This window comes from Amblyraja radiata, chromosome 46, assembly GCF_010909765.2.
Source record: "Amblyraja radiata isolate CabotCenter1 chromosome 46, sAmbRad1.1.pri, whole genome shotgun sequence".
Classification (NCBI taxonomy): Eukaryota; Metazoa; Chordata; class Chondrichthyes; order Rajiformes; family Rajidae; genus Amblyraja; species Amblyraja radiata.
In genome coordinates, this window is record NC_046001.1 from 4,511,915 (window position 1) to 4,528,892 (window position 16,978).

General features: G+C 42.9%; 1 protein-coding gene across 1 annotated transcript; it reads left to right on the forward strand.

Annotated features, from left to right (window-relative positions):
• The first annotated feature begins 1,155 nt into the window (after positions 1-1,155).
• LOC116968853 (keratin, type II cytoskeletal 8-like) lies at positions 1,156-15,687 on the forward strand. The gene is made up of 9 exons (XM_033015824.1): positions 1,156-1,469; positions 1,964-2,172; positions 4,884-4,944; positions 5,036-5,131; positions 7,084-7,248; positions 8,546-8,671; positions 10,876-11,096; positions 13,845-13,900; positions 14,907-15,687. Exons 1-9 carry the CDS (start codon positions 1,242-1,244, stop codon positions 15,050-15,052), a joined length of 1,308 nt encoding a protein of 435 aa, XP_032871715.1. The 5' UTR covers positions 1,156-1,241; the 3' UTR covers positions 15,053-15,687.
• Positions 15,688-16,978: the final 1,291 nt, after the last annotated feature.

A 16,978-nucleotide genomic window follows, 5' to 3' on the forward strand; every position in this document is an offset into this window, starting at 1 on the left:
TTGGCTACATCCTCGTAAATTCAGATACCTGAAATTCTCGACCTCTGAGGATTTCCAGGTGTCTCTTTAGCGCTGCTAAATTGGGAATGTTTCGGCCATTTTCTCCCCATGTGTGGCACGGTGGCGCAGCGGTAGAGTTGCTGCCTCACAGCGCCAGAAACCCGGGGTTCGATCCTGACTTACGGGTGCTGTCTGTACGGAGTTTGCACGTTCTCCCCGCGACCTGCGTGGGTTTTCTCCGGGAGCCCCGGTTTCCTCCCACACTGCAAAGACGTGCAGGTTAGTCGGTAATTGGCTCTGGTGAAATTACCTCAAGTGTGTAGGACAGGGGGATCGCTGGTTGGCGCAGACTTGGTGGGTCAAAGGGCCTGTTTCCGCGCTGTATCTCTAAAGTCTTAACAGTTGTAATGACTGGAAGAGCCAGCAACATTATGGGGGACCCCTACCACCCCAGCAACGGACTGTTCCAGCTGCTACGGTCAGGCAAACGCCTCCGCTGTCACGCTGCGAAAACAGAGAGGATGAGACGGAGTTTCTTCCCACAGGCCATCAGGACTGTAAACTCTCACCAGGGACTAATTTCCTGTTGTGTTGTGTCTTTTGTAAAACAATTCTTTTCGAGCATGTAAATACTAATTCTGTTCGATTCTGTTCTGTCGTTTTTTGCACAATCCGCAGGCATTTTCACCGCACATCATTTCACTGCGCATCTTGTATGTTGATGTGACTTGAGTTGCAATGACAACCATTACTTAATGTTTAAGAAGGAACTGCAGATGCTGGGAGGGTCTCGACCCGAAACGTCACCTATTCCTTCGCTCCATAGATGCTGCCTCACCCGCTGAGTTTCTCCAGCATTTTTGTCTACCATTACTTGAATGATGCTCTTCCCCACTGAGCGACTGACATAAAAAGTACTAAATAATTGGTGCGTGGGTGTCAAATGAAATTAGTGGAGGTATTACAATTAGAAAATAGTTTCCAACTAAACAATAAGTGGTGAGTAATTGTAAGTTTAATATTGGTATGTGACCACCAAGAATTTTGCCTTGCCTGTAGTATGCTTGTGGCATAACTACATTCCACACTCCCAAAAAGATCTTCTTGACAAACGTGCAATGCAACTTGAAACAGGTTTTCTGTCTATATAAGTGACATACACACTTGTCAACCTTAACCAGATCTGGCAAATCTTGTCGGTTTTCAGCTGACTTGCTCCACCACCTCCAGTGAACGACAAAATGCAGGCTGCAAACAAGAGCGAGGTCTCTAGCACCCAACGGACGACCTATACCCGTACATCCTCTGATTCTGGTCGTGTCAGTAGTCCAAGTACCACAACTTCAAAGCCCACATTCACTACTAGCGTGATAACTCAGGATGTCGACCCCATCATCCATGAGATTCGGCGAGAGGAACGAGACCAGATTAAGTCACTGAATAACCGTTTTGCCGGCTTCATCACCAAGGTAATAAAATATTTTAAAATATTTTTTCTAAACGCTTGCCTGTAAAATGCGCTGAACCAGTTCATCCTGTAATTTTTAAGCAATGTCTACTCTCGGGGGAAAGTTTATGCCTGGCTTAAATTCATTGAGAGTGGTGAGTCTGTGGAATTCTCTGCCTCAGAGGCCGGTTCTCTGGATGCTTTCAAGAGAGAGCTAGATAGGGCTCTTAAAAATAGCGGCGTCAGGAGATATGGGGAGAAGGCAGGAACGGGCTACTGATTGGGGATGATCAGCCATGATCACATTGAATGGCGGTGCTGGCTCGAAGGGCCGAATGGCCTACTCCTGCACCTATTGTCTATTGTCTATTGGAGATGTGGATTTTTTTCTTCCAATATTACCAGTGCTTTATTGTCTGATTGTTTTGATGTTTTTTGACAACCCCCTCCTCTAACTAACGGGGAACCCCCACCCCACCTGACCACACATCTCCGCTGTCTTTCCAACCCTTCCAGGTTCGTAACCTTGAGCAACAAAACAAAGTCTTGGAGACAAAATGGACTCTGTTGCAGCAGCAGGGAGGTTACAGTTCCAGCAACGAGGATATGTACAAGGCATATATCAATGCCCTCAGCCGACAACTCGATGGCTTTCATCAGGATAAATCGCGGTTGGATGGCGAGCTGGAACAGATGCACAGGGGAGTGACCGGCCTCAAGATACAGTATGTACCAAACACAGTGTTGCTTTTAAAATGTCCCTTTCAAATGTCTGCTCTAAGTGACAAGTGCAACCCATAGAACCATCGAAAAAGAGAATCCTGTAGTTGTAAGCTGTATAAGCTGCCATGATCATATTGAATGGCGGTGCTGGCTCGAAGGGCCGAATGGCCTCCTCCTGCACCTATTGTCTATTGTATTGTCAATGGCTCGATTGTAATCATGTATTGTCTTTCCCGCTGACTGGTTAGCACGCAACAAAAGCTTTTCACTGTACACGTGACAATAAACTCAACTCAACTTAACTAATTGGCTCTTTGCTTAAGCAATCTCAATTTCTCTCTTCACAGCCTTCTGCTTTCACTATTTTTCTACTTTTTATTAGACAGAAATACCTCTTCTCAATTATTCTTGTACCAAAGCTGTCCCTTGATCCAGCAACTCTCTGCATAGATGCACTCAAAGAAGACTTTGGCTTAGTGTGATCTTCTCCTCCAATCCAATGGTCCAGTTGTCAACTGTACCATCTTATAAACATAGAAACATAGACAATAGGTGCAGGAGTAGGCCATTCGGCCCTTTGAGCCAGCACCGCCATTCAATATGATCATGGCTGATCATCCAACTCAGTATCCTGTACCTGCCTTCTCTCCATGCCCCCTGATCCTTTTAGCCACAAGGGCCACATCTAACTCCCTCTAAAGACCAAGGTTTGGAACCAGAGGCACAAGAGGCTGCAAATGCTGGAATCTGGAGCGAAAGAGACAAAGTGCCGGAGGAACTTGGCGGGTCAGGCAGCATCTTTAGCCTGTAGGGGGAAGTGGACAGACGGTCTGAAGAAGGGCCCTGACCTGAATCGTTGTCTGTCCATTTCCCTTCACAGATGCTGCCTGACTCCTGGTGAATTTCTACAGCATTTTGCTTTTTTGCTCAACATTTGAACCCCAAGTCATTCTCTGATCAGCACATGAGAGCATGGTCTTTTTCAAACAACAGATGTAACTTGATGTTTGCATCGAGGGGAAGGGGTTTTGTCACTTAGCAAACCGTGCAATGTGCACTCAAGCATGCCCCGTCAATGGGTGTGGGGTTATCACTGGGTAAACTTTCTGCCTTTCAAACCTGCCATGGTGTAAATGTAACCTGATGGAAAAATCACATTTAGAAAACCTATGTTTGTCGTGTTAGCAAATGACGAATCATCCATCCATTAACTTGGCATACCAGTTAAACTGGTCCCTGTTCATGGCAGGAAATAGTGATATTATTAGAACTGAGAATTGCTGTAAAAAGATCTGGGAGTGACAGTTACACCCACACAAGATCATTTTGAAATATGGCTCACCCCACTTCTTTGAAACAAGGTTTTGTCTGTGGAAGTGTTTTTTGGAAAGAAAGGACACTTTGTTCAAAGGAAAATATGAAAGTAACATTGCCATACCTACCCGGGCAATTCCATCTGTTCCGAATGTGAAGATGAGATGCGGCAAGAATAGTTGTGACTCAAACACAAAAACTTTCAACAGATACACTCCCTGCTCCCATTGTTCTTCCCAAAACAAAAGAAAGTATCTGTTGTGAATTTTTCTCCTCCCTTAAGACTGGCAGACTAAATACATCCGGGTTCTATTTACTGTCCAGTTTTACATATGGTTTTTATGTTTAAACAAAGATCTCTTTCGCCTCTCAAAGGTATCGACAATAATGAGCACGCTGAAACATACTGCACAATGCAAGCTTTTGTGATGCAAGTTTCAGAAATTATTATCAATATTCTGTCCTCAGAGGTGATCCACAGTATACTGGAATCCCAAATGCCTTCATTACTGATGACTGCAGTAGACTTCATCCAAATGTGTGTAATAGCTGTAAATAAAAACATAATATCATAGAGTCCCTCTATGTTAACACATATACAGGTAGGTACAATGGTGTGTAATATTCCATGAAATATGTTTTATTGGTTTAAAGATAAACCTCTATGTTCCTCCCAATTTGTTCACATTGCCAATCGTCCGATTCGTAAAAGAAATAGTGATCCACCATCGATTTTTCCGGCAACTGGCGGTCTGGCACCTCCTTTAATCCCACGGATAAAATTCCAAGAGTGCACTTGAAATCCCCCTCCCCGGAAGCCATGAATGAATGACTGAATGAATGAATACTGTATTGTCAGATGTGACAAGTCACAGTGAAATTCTTTGCTTGCATCCCCAAGGTATGTAAATAGTCACCACATAAAGGACGCTGACAACGTTACAAAGTACCCCCACGCCAGGTCCTCCTTTGTTCTCCCCCCTACCCCTCACTCCAGATCCACCTTTGTTTCCCCCCACTCCTCCTCCACGGCAGTCCTACTGTGTGCAACTATTATATGCAACTAGTATACATGTCTTACAATTCTTTTGGCATTTCCATAACTTTCTGTTAGCTCTTCCACTAGTTTGCCTACACATTTTAATAAAGAAATATGCAATGGATTCGTGCTATTTGAGATATTACGCATTTTGTCACTGAAAATAGCATTGATTTAGATTTGTTGTTATTAAAATTCATATCATGTACCTATATTTTCTTCCCTCAGTACTCAGTCCTGGTCGTTCAAATTCCTATAACAATTCAGGCGCCATTAAAAAACTGTTCCTCAAGTATATGTGTATTGGATTTGTTGGTCATATTTTTAGAGTAATAAAAAATGCTTTCTCTTCTGTAAAAGGTATGAAGATGAGATGAATAATCGTGCTGGAATGGAAAATGATTTTGTTACTCTGAAGAAGGTATATTCTTCATTGAATATTTTTATATATATTAAAAAATAATCTTTCCGCTATTGTGCTGAAGAATTTAAAACTGATTTTTCTTGTTCAGACGGTTGATGAATCGTATCTGACAAAACATCAACTTGTGGATAAACTCGATGGACTCATCAGTGAACTTGACTTCTTGAAACAGGTCTATGATGAGGTAAAATTATTATTGTTTTTTTTTTTTTTTAATAATTTTATTTATTAGAAGCACAGTACATTACAATCGTACAAGCCAAATATATCTTATTACATGTATTGTACCACTTCATTTTTTAAGCTTTAAAAAGAGAGAGAAATAAAGAAAGAAAGTGAGAGAAAGTCGTGTTAGTGTGAAAGAGTGATCAAAAAGAAAGACCCATTAAGCAAAGAGTTAGGGGAAAAAAGTTAAGAAATAGGCCATAGAAAAGAAACAAAAGAAAAAAAAAAAAAGCTCTATTATGAAGACTGCGCAAAAAGGGATATACCAACTTCGTATTTTTCATCATTCCCCCTTACCAGATCCTGACACCATTTCTTTTTAAAGTACTGTTGCACCTTATCCTTGTAGTAAGTCGATAAATGCAGACCACGTCTTTTGGAAGTGGTCTGATTTGCCTGCAAGAAGGAGTCTCATATCTTCCAGGTGTAATGTTTCAAACATATTTGAAATCCACATATTTAATGTTGGTATAGGAGCGTTTTTCCAGAATTTAAGTATAAGCTTTTTTCATGATGAGGTAAAATTATGGTCAAATGTTTTGCTGGCAATATATTATAAAGGTGATTCAAACATATACAGGAGATGGGATTGCCCATCCTCATTAAATCACTAATAATGTTTTCTCCAAAGACATATCATCCAACTTTTCTTACCAACTATAGTACCCAGGGGACACAATATGATTTCTGATATCATAAAATATGAGACGCAAGAGGCTGTAGCTGCAGGAAACTTCAGCAGAACACTGGAGGAACTCAGCGGGTCAGGCAGCTTCTGTGGAGGGAGTGGGCTGGATGTTTCAGATTGGGGGCCCTTCATCAGTTTGAAGAACGGTCCCCGCCCGCAATGCTGTCTGTCCATTTTCCTCCTCAGAGGCTTCTCCATAAAATAATGAAACTTCACCCTAAAGGTAGACAAAAATGCTGGAGAAACTCAGCGGGTGAGGCAGCATCTATGGAGCGAAGGAAATAGACAACGTTTCGGGTTGAAACCCTTCTTCAGACTAAAGTTACCATGGTTAAACTTTGAGTACCTCTGTCAATGCCTCCTTTATACGCCAAGGCTAAGATATCTTCCCCAAGATCAATCACTCTCTGAATTGTATATAGAATTGGCAATCACAGTTTTATGCCTGGAATTCACAGGATGCAAAGGTCTATTCATTTGCCAGATAGATAATACAGAGTGCAACAAGCAAATATATATTTCTCCCCGAGGCTTAATGACATTATCAATTTGGTTGAAAACAAGCAAGCAGAAATGTTTTTGAAGCTATTTTAGTGTACAGATTCCCAGGAAGACTACTGTTGTGTGACTACCTATTGCACACAGGAAGCCATTAGGCCTTGGCAACCTACAGTATGAGCAGAGCAATGGGCAAAAGGACAGGGGATTCAGTGGGGGGGTGTAAGTGATGTGCAGATAGGATAAGTTGGAGGAGGGGAAAGAAACAGGGTGATAGAAGGCTGGGGGGTATAACGGGAAGGGTATGTGTGAGAGAACAAGGAGTAAAAAAGGTACAAATAAGGTGTGGGTCACCTGAAATAGGACAATTCATGTTTGTGCCATGAGGTTAGAGACTAACCAGGTGGAATACGAGGCATTATTCCTCTAGTTTGCGTTTGGCCTCACCCTAATGTTGGTGGAGCCTGACGACAGACAAGTCAATGTGGAAATTAAAATGGTTGACAACCATGCGATCCCGGTGGCCTTCGCGGCAGAGCGCAGGTGCTTGGCAAAGCGAATGGCCTAGCCTGCGTTTGATCTCACTCATGTGGCCTGCTCTACATTGAGGGCACCGAATGCAATAGACGAGGTTGGGGGAGGTGCAGGTGAATGTCTGCCGCGCCGATTTCAGTTCTTGTATTCAATGTCCTAATGAATATATTTTTCTTTCAATGCTACCCAAGGAAATCCATGAACTGCATTCTCAAATCAAGGATATTGCTGTCACTGTTGAACTTGATAATAGCCAAGATGTGGACTTTCAGGAAATTGTCACTCAAGTGAAGACTCAGTACGAATTGTTGGCATTGAAGGGCCGTGACGAGGCTCAGGCTATGTACAAATCCAAGGTACAAAAACGCATCTCTGGTCATTTAAAGAGTGAAGAGTGTTTTATTGACATCCTGTATGTCCCAAAACAGAACAATGAAATTCTTACTTGCAGAAGTGCTCCAGATATAGAAACATAGTGTTCAGTAGACACCATAATCTATATATAACTAAAACTCTCATCTTGTATGTTTGTTTGTTCTGTAAATGCCCGGAATACAGCTAAAACAGTACACGATCGCGCAACAAATTGAGGCCCACCTTACTCACCATTCACCTGGGTTGTGCAGGAGCAGGCTTCGTTCGAATTTACAAAGTATTTCCTCTCATCAACTTGAATTAACTTTCAACCCCCCCGGGCCCGCTGCGTTCCCACTTGCCGGCCCCGATAGCCGCGCTTGCGCAGTTGGGGGTTGCCGGGCCTGCCGCCATTTTGACTCGCGTCACAAAGGGGATCTCTGGCGTCACAACAGGGACCCGTCAGCCACGACTGCCCAGTTGGGGGAGGATTGTCGGGCAGGGATCTATTGCATTGAGGGAGGGGGACTCAACGGGTCCACGTTTGGTGGAGTAAGTAACCAAAAGTTAAATATTTAAAAAAACATAAATATGGCGCAAAGACAAAAATAATAGCCTGATGGCTGTAGGGAAGAAGCTGCTCCTGAACCTGCACTCTACAGTTTTCAGACTCCTGTACCTTCTTCCCAATGGCAGGAGTGAAATGAGAGCGTGACCAGGGTGGTGTGGGTCTCTGATGATGCTGGCCACCGTCTTGAGGTAGCGACTCCTATAGATCCCTTCGATGGTGGGGAGGTCAGTACCCGTGATGGACAGGGCAGTGTTCAACCCCTTTTTGCACTCTCCTTTAAGAAAGCAATCAGTAATCGAGTGACTGCGATTGTGGGAGAGTAAATAGCATTCAGCCTTTTTCTCCCCCATTTTTCTTTTCTCAAGATGTGGGCATCATTGATAAGCCTGGCATTCATTTCTAATTACCGCCCAAGAAAGTCTTGTAGAGCCTACTCTTTAAATTGCTGCAGTCCTTGTGGGGAAAGTATTTTGGGAGTACCGTTGCAACAAGGGCTTCAAAGATTTTGATACAGTGACCATCAAGGGAGCGAAGATATATTTCCAAGTCAGGGTGGTGTGTGTGGGAGGGAGTGGTGCTCCTACTGTCCTCCTTCCTTCACAGTCTCCACCTCGCTAGTTTGGAAGTTGCTATCAAATAGAGCTTCGTTAGTTGTGACAGGTCAGATAGTCCATTGTGCTTCTCTGCTGTTTCACATTCTTCCCTTCTCTGATATTGCACCCGTTCAGTTCAATCAACTCTCACAGTCTGCTGTTAAGTATGATGACGAGCTGCGCTTCCTCAAGAATGACATCACAGAAACAAGCAGGAGAATCACGAAAATGAACTCTGAGGCAGATTCGCTGAAGAACCAGGTAATGACCTGAACATGAACTACCACCAACCATTTTCTTTCCCTTTTTCCCCTCAATTGTTTTTCTTGCATTCCAGAAGGCATGGCCCTCATCATAGTACCTCATCCGAGAGCAAGCACCCCATGGCTTTGTCACCAAGCTGTGACTTCCTCTTGTGAAGGAAGGAATTGCAGATTCTAGTTTACACCAAAGATAGACACAAAATGCTGGAGTGACTCCAGCAGGCGGCATGGTGGCACAGCGGTGGAGTTGCTGCCTTACAGACAATGAGACTCAACAAGCTGTAACTCGTTTTCACCCAGCCAACAGCTAACAATGGCCTGTTTCCGTAATCATCGTTACTTTTTTGCATATCTTTCATTCAATTGTTTCATTATTTCTATATCTCTCTACATCACCGTCTGTCTCTCTCGTCCGTCGTCCGTCCCCCCACCCCCCCCCCCCCCCCCACCCCCCCCGCTGAGTCACTCCAGCTTTTTGTGGCTATCTTGAGTATCTGCTCCACTGTGCCACATTAATATTAGTCCTAAGAACCAGAAAAGGTTAGTTGGGACAAATCTCACTCAACTGATTCAATGTCCCACTGAGCCACAGCTGGAATAATGAGTTTTGGAAGATTATCCTTTAACTTCCGTGACAGCCTACATGGTGAGATCAAGTCAAATCAAGTTGGGGGTTTTTTTGTCACAAGCACCAGTACAGTGTGATGAAAGTCTTGCTTCATATTGGTTGTCCAAAAGCCCAATGCCCAGCTAACTGAAACCCTTTGTGCACAAAGAGATGGTCATATGTCATATTAACTGAACCCCAGGAGAGATATGTCTCATTCGACCCTCACCAGTGGTCAAGAATAGTTCTTGGCTGCTGGGTACTGTGTCTTTCTAAGGATGTGTGGCATTTGTTAAGATTTTTCAGCATTCTTTTCAGTTCTAAAGAAATACTCATTAAAAGAAACCTTCACTCATAAGTTCATAAGTTAAAGGAGCAGAATTAGGCCATTTGGCCCATCAAGTCGACTCCGCTATTCAATCATGGCTAATCTATCTTTCCCTTTCAACCCCATTCTCCTGCCTCTCCCCATAATCCCTGACACCTCCCCGTAATTCAGTGGGACCGGACACATAGAAACAATAGACAATAGGTGCAGGAGGAGGCCATTCGGCCCTTCGAGCCAGCACCGCCATTCATTGTGATCATGGCTGATCATCCCCAATCAATAACCCGTGCCTGCCTTCTCCCCATATCCCTTGATTCCACTCGCCCCTAGAGCTCTATCTAACTCTCTCTTAAATCCATCCAGTGATTTGGCCTCCACTGACCTCTGTGGCAGGGAATTCCACAAATTCACAACTCTCTGGGTGAAAACGTTTTTTCTTGCCTCAGTCTTAAATTGCCTCTCGGGTGACGTTGCGGGTCGAGACCCTTCTTCACCAAACGTCGCCCATTCCTTCTCTCCGGAGATGCTGCCTGTCCCGCTGAGTTACTCCAGCTTTTTGAGTATATCTTTGGTTTGAACCAGCATCTACAGTTCCTGCCTACACACCTCCGCAAAACCCCTCACTCAAAATTATCCTTAACATCTCATGCACCACAGGGACAGTGGCGGACTGGGACTAAAAATATTGGCTGCCAGGAGACAAATGGGGCCCACTTCATCAGGAGCCCACTTGATATAGGGGGTCCACTTCATCAAGGGCCCACTCGCCATCGGGCAAGCTGACACCCTGGCCAGTCCGCCACTGCACAGGGTAACAAATTTGAAGAAATTTGAGGGAATCTCCACTATTCAAGATTCAAGAGAGTTTATTGTCATGTGTCCCTGATAGGACAATGAAATTCTTGCTTTGGTTCAGCACCACAGAATATAGTAGGCATTAACTACAAAACAGATCAGTGTGTCCATATACCATTGTAAAAGAGAACTGGCCCGTACATGGACCACTGACCCAGTTTGGATGAAGTAATTCAACAATGATCAATGATCAAACCTTGAGCCTTTGCATCCTGTTTAGAACAGTAATATATGCCATTTGGTCTGTGACCCTTTGAGCCAGTCAGGGAGTGCAGGGATTTGTTTTAAGTCAAAAAGGTTTATTCAAATGCTGTGTGATTCACTTTTGTGCCTTCTTTTGCCAACAAGTTAATCAATATATAACCAGGAATTTTTTGCTTATCTTTCCATTTTCAAATAAAAATCTATTTAGCGCAATTTGTTGGAAGCAGCCATAGTTGAAGCTGAAGGACGGGGAGAGCTAAATTTGAGAACCACCAGGGCTAAGATTGCAGCAAAAGATGAAGAAATATTCAAGGCAAAGCAGGAAGCAGCCAAGAAAATACGGGAATACCAAGAACTGATGAATGTCAAAATTGCTCTGGATTGTGAGATTGCAACCTACAGGAAAATGCTGGAGGGAGAGGAGATCAGGTACTGGAGTAACTCAATGGGACCGGCCACATAGGTTCAGTGGGAGGGTGCTGTTTGCGCAAAAGATTATGATGAAGTTTGTTGAAATGGTTTCCCTGTCAGGAAACTATATGAACAACCCAGCAAGTTTAGAAATGTTTATGATTTAATTTTTTCCAGTACACATAGACAAGATGCCCAGGCTTTACATAGTGAACATTGATTCATAAAGGAAACAGTCAAAAAGTCGTCACACTCTCTTTGGTATTGGTGAGGAAATTCCCCCTTCCTAATGTGTGGGAAGGAACTGCAGATGTGGGTTTACACCAAAGATAAATACAAAATGCTGGAGTAACTCTGCGGGACTGGCAGCATCTCTGGAGAAAAGGAATGGGTGATCTTTCGGGTCAAGATCCTTCTCGACTCGATACGTCACCCATTCCTTTTCTCCAGAGATGCTGCCTGTCCCACTGAGTTACGTCAGCATTTAGTGTCTATCCTCCTTCCTAAAGTCAGTTGTGGACAAGCATCAGTGTAGACTTCTTCATTTCGTGTGCATCTTATTACAATGTTGACCTCGCTGTCATCGTCCGTCCTGAAAAGGACGCAAGCTTCCGGCGACAATCAGTGGGAGCCATCACTTGTCGCAGTAGATGATGGTGGTAGCAGAATCAGCTCAGGATACTTCCAGTTTCCAGCCCCGCACTGTGGAAGCTTCTGCTATGGGGCCATCAGTGTAGTGAGACCCCTGAAATGCAGTGATGCCAATGCAGTTGGAGACAGATGATGACATTGAAGAATTCTTGTCGACAACAAATCGGAGAGTAAAAAGAACACAGATTTTGAACTTGCTTTGTACATACTTTACAGAACTTAAAATGAAGGTTGGAAACAGCTACATAAGATTACAGTAAAAGATAAACTAACAAACTAATAAGATAGAAATCTTTCTTAATTATTTTAAAAGGGCAAAATTATGAAATAACAGAGGGAACGACGACACAAATAATGTCAGCTTCTTCATCTTGGCATGCACAGCCTAAAGTTGTAAGACAACTTGTTCTGTTTGATCTTCTGTTGGTTGATTGCATTCGTCGAAACAGGGTGGACCACGCGAAGGTTGCAATCTCCCACCCCATTAATGTCAGCAAAGTTGTTAAACAGTTAAGGCCTCACTCAAGCCATTAAAAACGAATTTGACCAACACGTCACACACGTGACCAGATGTCATGAACAATGTAACACGTTAAAAAAATTCTTATTCATTGCTTAATCTTATTCATTGCTATTTTCCTACCCACAGAACCACGGTGCATGTCTGCTAAAGATAGGAACGTTCTAGCTTTTTTAAAATTCACAGAGTTTGTCAAATGCTTCCGTGTGGTGTCACACACGTGGCCAGCCGTATTTGACCTCTGACCCTAAACAAACACTGTCAGCGTACCGTATAACAATTTCACTTGATAAACCGAAAATAAATATATGGATCATATATGCAGTACAAAACAATGTACCCGTAATGCTTTCAGAATTAGAGAAGAAATAATAAAAAAAAATGTCATGACTAAGAATGGGCCATTTATAGAACAAGGCAATAAGTCGGATGACAAAGAACACGGCATAAAGAACAAAGTAAGTGGGATAACATAGCACTAGTGTAAACGGGCAATTGATAGTTGCCGTGGTCTCGGTGGGCAAAGGGCCTGTTTCCATACCGTTTCTTTCAATCAAATCAATAAGGTTTTGTAGCACCAAAAATCATTGTAATCTGTAGTGCATATCATTGGACTGATTTCTGCAGATCACATTTGGGAAAGTGTGCCCTGTTAAAAAAAATCTGCGAATCCTCGGCAGCAATTTCCAAACTTGTACATTTAAATGTGCACATGTACTCCAGAGGTGGTTGTCATTTTCCTTGGGCAACATGTGAATATTGATAATCTCATCATCAAAATAAAACTGCAAAATAAAGGCCTTTTAATAAAGTGCATTTGAACACTTCATGGAGCTGCTTTGAAGCACTCTAGTTCGAAAGACTGGTAGATCAGTTGCAGAGACCAATAGATTTTTGGATTGTTAAGGAATTTAGGGATATGGGGATTGGATGGGAAAGCGAGTTGCATAGAGAATGATCTTCCTGAACTGAAGAGCAAGCTAAAGAAGCGTTGTTGACAACTTTTGTGAATATTACTTATGTTTTTGTATTTTAGTCAGATAAATGATTAAACTGGCAGATAAGTGGCTTAACGGTAGAGTTGTTACCTCACAGCGCCAGAGACCCGGGTTCGATCCACAATACGGAGTCTGTGCGTTGTCTGTGTGATCTCGTGGGTTTTCTCCGGGTGCTCCAGGTTCTAAAGGCTTGCGGGTTTGTGGGTTAATTGGGCTTCAGTAAATTGTTCCTCGTGTGTAGGGTAGAACTACTGTATAGGGTGATCATTTGTCAGTGTGGGCTCGGTGGGGCCAAAGGGACTGTTCCCACGCTGCATCTCTAAACTACACTGAACTAAGCATGAATTTCAAGCAATTTATTTAAACCTGAAGTTATAAGGAACTTCTACAAAATGGACGCATTGAGGATGGCAGTAAAAATTTAGCACTAGTCTGCAAAGCAGATATTTAGTAAGCAGAAGTTTCGGAGACTGCATTGGGGGTGGGTCAAAAAACATCTGTCTGCCAAAAACTCTAAATGCAACATTTAGAACATTTAACTCTAAATGCATAATTTTTCAAGTTCAATTTATTTATATGATAAACTCTGGTTTGCAGGATTGGTCAGCAACTGAAGTCAAATCTTTACCAAAAGTCCACACCAACGATCTCTGGTAAGTTATACTGTCTCATAATGGAATTTAGTTTACTCAGCATCTCAAGACCAACCCAGTATCGGATTAAAGCAGAAACAAGGAAGGATAGCCATGTACTTACCTCTCAGGCTATAGAGTTATTGTTCAAGGTCATGAACTCATTATTCCCGAGGCATAGGAGAGGGAAGAAATCACCCACATTTCCTCTTCCCAGGCTCTTTTCCATCATGCCCAATGGAAGCATAGCAAATGTGGTGGAACAATCACACTGGTTTGCGTCAATTAACCCCGTCCCCTATGGATGAATAGCTGAGGGACGCATTTTGCAACAGTGTAGCTATTTTTATAAATGCACATGCGCATTTTGCAACAGTGCAGCTCTTTTTATAAATGCACTACTGTCTTCAAGAAAGGCTTGGAAGTAGGCCAGATTTGTAAGAATATACCAATGCCTTGGTATTCACAGCACAGACTCAGATGCCAATGGAGGCAGTTCCCAATTTCTTGGACCACAATGGTGTTGAGCGGCTGCTCTGCTCTCTTCCCATTGTGTAAAAAGAGGGAAGAAGAATCAGAGAAGAAAACCTCAGTGATCCCTGATGTCTAACTACAGAGGACATGGCCAAGAGTCTGGGAGGCCATCTTTTCAGTTTCAAGTGCGAGACCAGATCAAGAAAGTAAAAAGCAATATGTAGGGAGGAACTGCAGGTGCTGGTTTAAACCAAAGACAGACACAAAAAGCTGGAGTAACTCTGCGGGTCAGGCAACGTCTCTGGAGAAAAAGAATAGGTGACGTTTCGGGTCGAGAGAAGGGTCTCGACCCGAAACGTCGCCTATACATTTTCTCCAGAGACGCTGCCTGACCCGCTGAGTTACTTATGTTTTTTGTGTCCGTCTTCAAAGTAAAGAGAGGATTTAGTTACATAAGGTAGAAGAGAAACTTCACCATAGAATGAAACCAGAATAGTTTCTCTTTGAACATGCATGATTATGTTCTCAACCTTTTCTACTTTATTTCCTTTAGACGTTACAATTTCCAGAAGTTATTCAAGTGAACAACAGGAATCCTCAATGAATAGAGACAATCAGCAGAATTTCTCCTCTGGTTCAATTGGAAAGAAAGCCATCATGGTGAAAACGGTTCAGTCAACTCAAAGATCATCATCCTGAATGGGGTCTGACAGCTAATAGCTGGTGCAAAAAGATGATGACCACCTATAACATCATTTTTTTTTAAATGAAACAAATGGGAACTGATAACAACAGTAATCCCTTTCAATTATAATAATCAAGACAATTCATTCTTCTCTCCATTTAGTTTGTGTGAGTTATATCTGTGCTTAGGGTCTTTCTGGGCTGAAATTGTTAAATAAACTGTTGCCAATTTTTCCAGCCATAATTAAATTAAATATTCTTCCCCTCAATCATAATGCAAGTCATCATGGTAATAATGTATGTAAAGAATCATGTCAGAAGCAACAAAGTTCAAATGTGCAATATAACTGACCATCAAGTTCTCTGAGCAAAATATTAAAATGCAACAATCTTAGTGTAATTGTATGAAGGGAAGAATGAAAACGTTGATTGAGATTTCACTGCTGGCTGTGGGTTATTCTTTGATAGAATTGATTACGTCAGTCATGATGGCTCCTGATTAATAATAATTAAACATAAACTCTCTATGCTTCATGTTAGATGTTGTGTTGCATCTTTGCTATCGTAGAGTGAGATGTAAAGGCTGTCCTTTGCATTTCAGTTTTGTACTCCCTTCCTTCAATTTATATATAATAAACTTTGCGCCAATAGCTAACGTCCATTGAATGAATCACAAATGTACACATGAAAACAACATGGGGCGGGCACGGTGGTGCAGCGGAAGTGTTGCTGCCTTACAGCACTTGCAGCGCCAGAGACCCGGGTTAGATCCTGACTATGGGTGCTGTCTGTACAGAGTTTGTACATTCTCCCCGTGACCTGCATGGGTTTATTCCGGGTGCTCCGGTTTCCTCCCACTCTCCAAAGACGTACTGGTTTGTAGGGTTAATTGGCTTGGTATAATTGCAAATTGTCAATTAGTGTGTGTAGGATAGTGTTAATGTAACGGGATCGCTGGTCGGTGTGGACTCGGTGGGCTGAAGGGCCTGTTTCCATGCTGTATCTCTAAACGAAACAAGGGTTTCCACAACCCTGCATCACTAGTATTCATTGTTTTGGAACAATGAGATGCTTTGTTTTTCTGACTGGCGCACTAACAATGATGGAAGTCGAAACAAAATTAGGGTTATCAGCTAACAAAATGGTATCAAAAGAAGAGGAGTGAAATGTGAAGGGATATAGGTGGAAGGTGGGACAGAATAGTGGGAGAATTGGGTGTACACCCAGGGAGGGTGAGTTGTTACCTAAAATTGGAGAATTAAATGTTCATACCTTGGGTTGTAAGCCACACAAGTATAATATGAGGTGCTGTTCCTCCAGTTTGCTCTTTGGTTGCATGTGGCCTCACTCTGGCAAAGGAGGAGGCCACGGAAAGGTCAGTGTGGGAATGGGAAGGCGAGTTAAAATGATTAGCAACTGGGAGATCCTGAAGCAAATCCACCAGATCGGCGGAATAAGTAGGTGCCGCATCAATAGATCACTTGCCCACACTTTTGATTAAAGCTGTAGGAGTGTGGTTTAATTTAGTCACACAGAGCAGAAACAAGCCCTTCGGCCCACCGAATCCACACCGACCCCACACACTAACACTTATCCTACACACACGAGGGACAATTTACATTTTTACCGAAGCAAATCAGCTGAACAACCCTGTGAGGAAACCGGAGCACCCAGAGAAAAGCCACACGGTCACGTGGAGAAGGTACAAACTCCAGACAGACAGCACCGTGGTCAGGATCGAACGAGGGTCTCTAGCGCTGCAGCAACTCGACCAGCTGCGCCACCGAGGGAGGAGAAGGTGGTGGATGAGTAAGGAAACCTGCCCGCCATTTGCGTTTTTTGTGAAATTGAGTGGTTTTCAGTTGAGGATGATGAACTCGCCTCTCTGCACGTCCGGCGATGGTTGTTTGCTATAATCTTCTTTATATCTATAAAACTCTC

Bases quoted from the DNA above. Each gene is read 5' to 3' on its own strand.
- LOC116968853 (XM_033015824.1), top strand. From the start codon at position 1,242: ATGCAGGCTGCAAACAAGAGCGAGGTCTCTAGCACCCAACGGACGACC. The intron at 5,132-7,083 runs GTAAAATTATTA...ATGCTACCCAAG, and splicing joins TGAAACAGGTCTATGATGAG to GAAATCCATGAACTGCATTC. The intron at 8,672-10,875 runs GTAATGACCTGA...AAATCTATTTAG, and splicing joins CAGATTCGCTGAAGAACCAG to CGCAATTTGTTGGAAGCAGC.